The 7872-nt window shown below is 43.4% G+C and overlaps 1 protein-coding gene across 2 annotated transcripts; it reads left to right on the top strand.

Annotated features, from left to right (window-relative positions):
- The first annotated feature begins 578 nt into the window (after nt 1-578).
- On the top strand, nt 579-3192 carry mycb (MYC proto-oncogene, bHLH transcription factor b). Of its 2 annotated transcripts, none has more exons than XM_084327894.1 (3): nt 579-622; nt 1120-1780; nt 2156-3192. In XM_084327894.1, exons 2-3 carry the CDS (start codon nt 1129-1131, stop codon nt 2728-2730), a joined length of 1227 nt encoding a protein of 408 aa, XP_084184020.1. In that variant the 5' UTR covers nt 579-622; nt 1120-1128; the 3' UTR covers nt 2731-3192. The 2 variants fall into 2 exon arrangements, with proteins under 2 accessions (XP_084184020.1, XP_084184019.1); XM_084327893.1 differs by having other exon boundaries at nt 579-773.
- The last annotated feature ends 4680 nt before the right edge of the window (nt 3193-7872 follow it).

Raw genomic sequence — 7872 nt, 5'->3', positions numbered from 1 at the left:
TTTACACCCGGAGCCGGAGGAGTTCAAATAAAGTGTGAATAACACCAGGAATGACAAAGAGAAATTACTTTTACTGAGTTTTTATTTTTATTTTTTTTAATTATTATCAAACATTGGCCCATACGGATTTTAAATTGACCCGAAATCCGCAAGGGCAGAGTCGTAGCCATAGCGACTGACTTGAATTTCCCGTAACACCCACTACATCATTTACTACCAGTGCCATTCTTGAGCCCTGAGCAATGTGTTACTACGGCCACGCCTCCATGACCAGATCACAAAGTATAGTCCCGCCGAGTAAAATAGTTCCCTCATTCAGTGCTTTATTATGTGCAGTTGAAGCAGATATAATTTAGAAACGTTAAATAAGAAAGAACGACCGTTTTTATATTGATTATATAACATACACATTTTCACAATGTCACTTGTAAACCACTGAAATTAGTTCCCTTACTGACAGATTTGGCGCGAAAAGGCATTGGCTGTGCGGATGAAGAAACACACAATCCGTAGTATTAAAACCCGCGGGAGAAGCTGATTGTGATCTTGCAGTAAATGACGTTCGAGAGGGTGGTAACTACAACCGAGTCTTGAATAGGCACACACAGAGCATAATCAAGAAGTGAGTTTACTACAAGACACCGACCGCTGTGGACTACTCCCATTTCTGGAACATATGGTTGCCTACCTTAGTTTGTTGGGAATCATAACAGCAATTGGATTTTGCCCCCTTAACCGATTTCCCCATCGAGCTTTATTTAACAGTCATTACGGTATGTTGTGGTGATATTTTATTATCAATGCATTATTCTGGTATTTTGTGATTTGTCCTGTTTTCAGATGCATGTGAACAGACAATCTTTGTCCTTTGCGGACGTTTTATTTATTTAGCGAATACAGCTTTCATTTTTAAGCCAGTGCCGATGATGTCAAGTTTGGCTATAACTACTTAGATAAAAGACAGTGCGACGTGAATGTGTTTTTGTGACAGCTGCCTGAGCGGCGTGGACTCGTTTCGCAAGTAGTAGGGTTTGTTGATTAGCCAGTGCAGTAGAATAGAATAGGCTAATGACTGTGTCCAAATGTATTCTTATTTTTTCTTTTACTTCCCCCCCACAGGCAGACACAATGCCGCAAGTGTTAAATATGGCCAGTAAAAACTACGATTACGACTACGACCTTGTTCAACCCTACTTCTTCTGTGACACCGAGGAGGAGAACTTCTACCAGCCGCAGCAGAGCCAGCTGCAGCCCGCTGCGCCCAGTGAGGACATATGGAAGAAGTTCGAGCTGCTGCCGACGCCGCCGCTGTCCCCGAGCCGGCGACCCTCGCTGTCGAGCCTCTTCCCGTCCACGGCCGACCAGCTGGAGATGGTCACTGAGTTTCTGGGGGATGACGTGGTCAACCAAAGTTTCATCTGCGACGCGGACTACTCCCAGTCTTTTCTCAAATCTATTATTATCCAGGACTGCATGTGGAGTAGCTTTTCGGCCGCTGCCAAGCTGGAGAAAGTGGTGTCGGAGAGACTGGCCACTCTGCAGGCGAGGAGGGACTCCGGGGCGACGAGGGAATGTAATCTGGGAGACAGCAGCGCGACGAGCCCGAACGCTAGTTACCTGCAGGACCTCAACACGTCGGCTTCGGAATGCATTGACCCGTCCGTGGTTTTCCCTTATCCGCTGACTGAAAACCCTAAATCCACCAAAACAATTTCAACATCTGTCTCAGATTTGCCCTTGGATACCCCACCGAATAGCAGTAGCAGTGACAGTGAATCAGGTAGGCATAATAATAAGACACCTGGAGTTTTTATTTGTATTTATTTTATTTTATGTTATCATGCTTGTTTCTTTGTCTGGCCATTACTTGATATTTGTATGTATGGGATTTAAAGTGTTAAATATTGCATTGGGTTTGCCTCTCACTGATTGCTCTGAGACGGCTAGAGATCTCCGCCCCCAGTTTCCAGGAGGGGGGATGTCTATAATTGCTGTAATACTCAGCTGAGCGAGGTAGCAGGAAATTGAGAGGATGGGCAGCCAACCAGTTGCTTTTAATGTGATTGTTGTTTCAGCTGTAGACACCATGCAGAGAAAGTGGCTACTTGCGGTCCAGCACTTAACCCTTTGTTTTCCCTTACCCCCCCCCCCCTAGACGACGAGGAGGATGAGGACGACGATGATGATGATGAGGAGGAGGAGGAAGAAGAAGAGGAGATTGACGTGGTGACTGTGGACAAACGAAAGTCCGCGAGGAGGTCTGACTCTGGGATGTTTGACGGCAGCGAGCAGCATCTCGTCCTGAAGCGGTGTCACGTCGACATCCAGCAGCACAACTACGCGGCGCACCCTCCGGCGCAGAGCGAGCAGCCGGCGGTCAAGCGGACTAAGTTCGAGAGCGGGAGGGTGCTGAAGCAGCTCAACCGCAAGTGTTCGAGCCCCCGGACGTCGGACGGCGAGGACAATGATAAGCGCAGGACTCACAACGTGCTCGAGAGGCAGCGACGGAACGAGCTCAAGTTGAGCTTTTTCGCACTGAGGGACGAGATACCGGACGTGGCGAACAACGAGAAGGCCGCCAAGGTGGTCATCCTCAAGAAGGCAACGGAGTGCATCGCGGGTCTGCAGGTGGACGAGCAGAAACTCGCGTCTTTGAAAGAGCAGTTGAGGCGAAAGAGCGAACAGTTGAAACACAGACTGGAGTTGCTGAGGAATTCCCAGCAAGCTTAAATGTTCAGACAGTTGAAACACACAAGACTTTTTGAGCTGCTGAGGAATTTCCCCCAGCGAGCTTAATGTTTGGACTCCAGGACTTAACTAAAAATGACTGGAAAGGGGTCCCGTGTTTTTTTTTAAAGCCGTGACTAACTTTGTATAGTTGTGATGTTGCATGCAAATGCAAATGCGAACAAAAACAAAAACAAACAAAAAAAAAACGACTCGAGCTCTCAGTGTAGACTTTACTTACACCTGGACAGGAATTGTGAATTTTGACAATGTTTCTTTGTGATAATTTCACTGCCTCACTTGAAATATTTCCTAGAGGTTTTTATCAAATTGTTTGTATTTAATTATTTTTATTGAAAGGTTCTGCACAGGTCGTTAACCTTAACTTAAATGTTTTTTTTGTAAGTTTTGTAGATAATTCAGATGTATGGATCTCACAAATACATTTTATAAATCCAATATTTGACTGCATTTGCGTGTCTTCATTTTTTCTTAAATTCATCAGACAGCTTGTACATAGACATATATATGCTTATTAATAGATATGAGTTGAGCATTGTATATCCAACTGCTCTTTAGAAAGACCGTTTGTCTCTCCAGCCCTTTAAAAAGAAAGCCACCCTGCTCTCTTGCACTGTACATGTCTACATACATTGTGTGAATGAATGTAGAAATGGAGGGAACTTGCCAGCCATGCGCACTCCACTCAATGCCCTCATGGGCCTACTCATGCTCACACATACACTCTGCCCCGCCCCGCCCCCTTTCCTGGAAATTACAGACAGGATTGTGAAATCTGGGTTACAGAAGTCGGGTCATTCAGATATACATGAAATGCAACACCGTTGTGAGATTTTGAGCAATATTGTAGAAAGTAATTTGTTGTTGCCACAAATGGAAACTCATTTGAACACCAAGGCAAAAGTTATATGGGACCGGTGCCGTTTATTTTGTTGGGATGCTGTGTGTGTGTTCATACTTGTATCTGTCCAGAACATCCATGTGGGGTTGTGAGAGGTCGAAGTGTTAAAAGTGGCGAGCCAACAGGATGGTGAAAGACGAACAAAAACAAATTATAAAGGCAGGCATGAGGGAAAGTAGTCCATAGTCACAAGGCTGAGAGCCAAAGTCACTCTCATTTAGGTTAGCAAATCATTGAGCCATGTACTGTCAATCTTACCTTGACACATTAATACCCCAAGATAATTTCTTTGGTCATGCGTCAACTATCGCTTTCATTGACGTCCAGGCCTTTATCAAGGCAAGAACGACACACCCAAATTACTAAACTATAGAAAATGATAATGTATCCTTTAAGCTGTCGCATGGCTTTTAGTTTATCAGTGGAACATTAGAATTTAGTATTAAATTGTTCCAGCATTAAGTGTTTTGGGATCCCATCTCGTCCTTGCTGCCCGCTGGAATAGCTATCTTCTGATCTGACCGTGTCTTCAAGGATGACTAATCCTTACATCAGGTGCTTAGTTGGCCTACTTCTTGGACTCAGCTGCATTCCATTAGAACTCTAGACAAGCCTGGCTGCCTGTCTGACAAACTCCAAAAGTCTGAGTCATAATCCTGGTTTAGTCGAACGGCGGGGCCCCCTTCTTCTACCGCTCAACTCTGTCCGCCACAAATAGTGTTGTGAACATGTGGATTACGGTTAATCCCTGGATGTAAAGTAAAGGTAAATAATCTGAAAGAAGGCTATTCACAGGGGAGGGACGTCAGCGAATCGGAACACATGTAGGTTAACCCTGCCCATTTTCTGCACTATTTCTTTTGCTAACTGCAGTCAGATCAGTGAGTTATGTAGTTTGAGGCTTTATAGGCAGGGAGAGAACACAACACCACGCCACTCATCCTTACATCAACATTATGGGCACAATGAAAAGAATACCTGGCAAAAAAATAAACCTGAATGACTAGATTGGGCCTTCATTGGTCAGGCCTCCAAGAATCACTGACGGCAGCATTTGTCTCCTTTAAGATTTTGAACTTGGCTTATTTTGTATTTCAAGACTGTATTTCAAGACTCAAGATGTCTGTTGACTTATCTGTAAGGTATTCACTTCACAAAGGATATAGCCACTAGCCACTGACACTGCACACTGAGTACAGCTCACCTTTCTGCCTGCAGGACAAAGCATTCGTTAGCCAGGTCCATTTGTCCTGGGGCCATGCATTCCAGTCCATGGAATTTTACCCTGGGCTGGGCCCATTGCTGCCCACTTATTTAAAGCCCCTCCCCACACACACACACACACACACACACACACACACACACACACACACACACACACACACACACACACACACACACACACACACACACACACACACACACACACACACACACACACACACACACACACACACACACACACACACACACACACACACACACACACACACAGCGCAATGTTTTCATGTGTGGTGGGGACATTACATAGACTTACATTCATTCCTTAACTCTGTATACCCTAACCCAAAAACGACATACCATTACCCTGGCCTTAACCCTAAAATAGCTCCTTTACCTTGTGGGGAATGGCCAATATCCCCAAAACGACAAAACAAAACGACATTTGGTCCCCACAACGGGAAAACAAGGGCATACACACACACGCGCACACACACACACACACACACACACACACACACACACACACACACACACACACACACACACACACACACACACACACACACACACACACACACACACACACACACACACACACACACACACACACAATCCAGGGCTTTACCTAAATAGTCGTCTAACACTTACACCATTCAACTATAGGATTATTTTAATTAGATGTGTGTGTGTGTGGTGTGGGGGTCATTGACACAAGAGATTCAGAGACATATCTACTCCATCCATTTCTTGTTGCCTCTGCTGCCCCCCCCCCCCCCCCCTGCCATAATATGAACATAACATGAACCCTCAGGGAGGGTAGACCCATCAATCGATCTGGGTGTGCGTGCATTTGGACAGCAGGGACACTTTTTCATACCAGGAAGCAATATGATTTATATAAGGCAATTCAGAGATTAGCAAAAACACATTAAAACGTGAAAACCGTTTACTGCACACGTAGTTCGGCCCAAGTTTAATCACTATTCTAAAATCATCCGCTACCCAACCTGTAACCATAGCAACATTAAAGAGCACAGCTGTCAAAGCCCTACTGCGGCAAGCACAGCGGACGTATCAACTTGATAAACTAATGACTGGGAAGGAAGTGAAATGGCAAGTGAAAAAACGTTCACCAAAAATGACAGAATGCTTTTATTTTATATTGTTGGCCAATGACCGCAATCAACTTGTAGGTGCTGCGTCTTGGGTCATGTCGTGCCTTTAAACGTATTACTTATACCATGGTCATTGGCCAACACTATAAAATAAAAGCATTTTTGGGGAACGTTTTTTATCTCTTACTTATCTCTCTCTGCCACCCATCAAAACATACCTTGCAACAGTATAAACAAAGATTAAGATAAATACATTTCTGATTGGGCCTTCAAGGGTGCCATGGGGAGTGCCTGACATGCCATACCTTTTTTAAAGGGTTTGATCCCAAGTAAAAAAAAAAGTATATTGTAACCCGGGTTTCAGATTCATAACTATTTAGTCATAGGGACATAAATAGTTAATGCCATTGAATAAGAACATAAATAGTTAATGCTATTATGTAAGAACATTTGTGATGTCAGTATGATGTCATAAATAGAACATTGTAGAACATAGAAACTTCTAGAACGTTTGTGGTGATGTCGTAATAAGACCTTTCTGGAACATAGAACATTCTGGAATGTTTGTGGTGATGTCATAATAGAACTTTCTAGAACGTAAAACATTCTAGAACCACCGTATGATGTCATGATAGAAAGTTATAGAAGTTTCGTGATGTAACCATACATAACCGAACATTCTAGAACATTTGGGTCTCTATATAAGAACGGCAGTTTTTGCATCTTGAAACAGTACTGAACAGACTGAATAGACTAAACAACATAGACTGAAACCTGCATTTCTCAACCAAGGTGCCTTGCCTACCGTTTTGCTGTGGAAAGGCCAGGTTTTTCCAGCACCCCGTTCCACCCTGGGAGCAGTTCCAGACCACCCATCACCACGTGTGCCCACGCGGGACGAGGCGGTGTGCCGGACCGATACCAGATGGCGAGCCAACCCCTGAACCTCTGATATAGCTCAAGGCTAATGCCAGCCTGAAGCGAATACCCCTGTTGCTCAACTCCTATTACACCAACAGCCCGGTAGGCTTGAACCGATTGAACTTGAATCATAAGAACTTCCAAGGATTGACCTGCCCAATATACTTTTCTGATACACAAACTGATTGAACGAGAATACAAGGACTTCCAAGGGCTTCGACCCCGTTCACCTTTTGTTATTTTGATATTGTATTTTGTATTTGATTTGATTTAATTTGATATGGGTACTGATATTCTCCTATAAGAAGGGAGAATTAAAGGGTAAATACACCCAGTAAGATACTTGAATCCCATTGATGACATATTGATTATAGTTGAATCACTGATGGTTCTCCTGTAAAGAAAGATGTTTTAAAGGGTAAATTCACCTAATAAGGTATTTGCATTCCTATAACCCGGAATATTTTTATTGGTACTTTGTTTGTGTTACACCTTCAAAGGAAGAGTTTAAAGGAGCATTTCACCTAATAAGGTATTTGCATTCCCTGCACACTTAAAGGTTTAAATTAATATGTTTAAACATTTACCTATTGAAATGATAAACTGATATAGTGTTTACTAATGATAAAAGGATACATCCAATATCCAACCTTGAACCTAGCTTTTAGCTAGAGATAACCTCAGAGACGTCAGAACCAACCCTAATGTGTTGATCCAATCAACCTAGGACTTGATATAGAACGAACCCTCCCGAAAGGAGAGGTTACTGAAAGAACCAAAAAGGGATACTTCAAACCACTACTTGTACTTTACGTCTGTATGTATTATTACTGTCTAGCTAGCGCGATTTTAATTAAAACACCGGTCATTGTTATAACTCTGTCTCTGGTCTACTATTCTTTTAATTGTGCATATTACTCCTCTCCTCATTCGAACCTAGAACTGTGCCCGTGGTGAACAGCT

Source organism: Notolepis coatsorum (genome assembly GCF_963971535.1).
Source record: "Notolepis coatsorum genome assembly, chromosome: 13".
Taxonomy (NCBI): Eukaryota; Metazoa; Chordata; class Actinopteri; order Aulopiformes; family Paralepididae; genus Notolepis; species Notolepis coatsorum.
The sequence above is the reverse complement of the archived record's forward strand: the minus strand, read 5'-3'. Positions and strand labels throughout refer to the sequence as shown.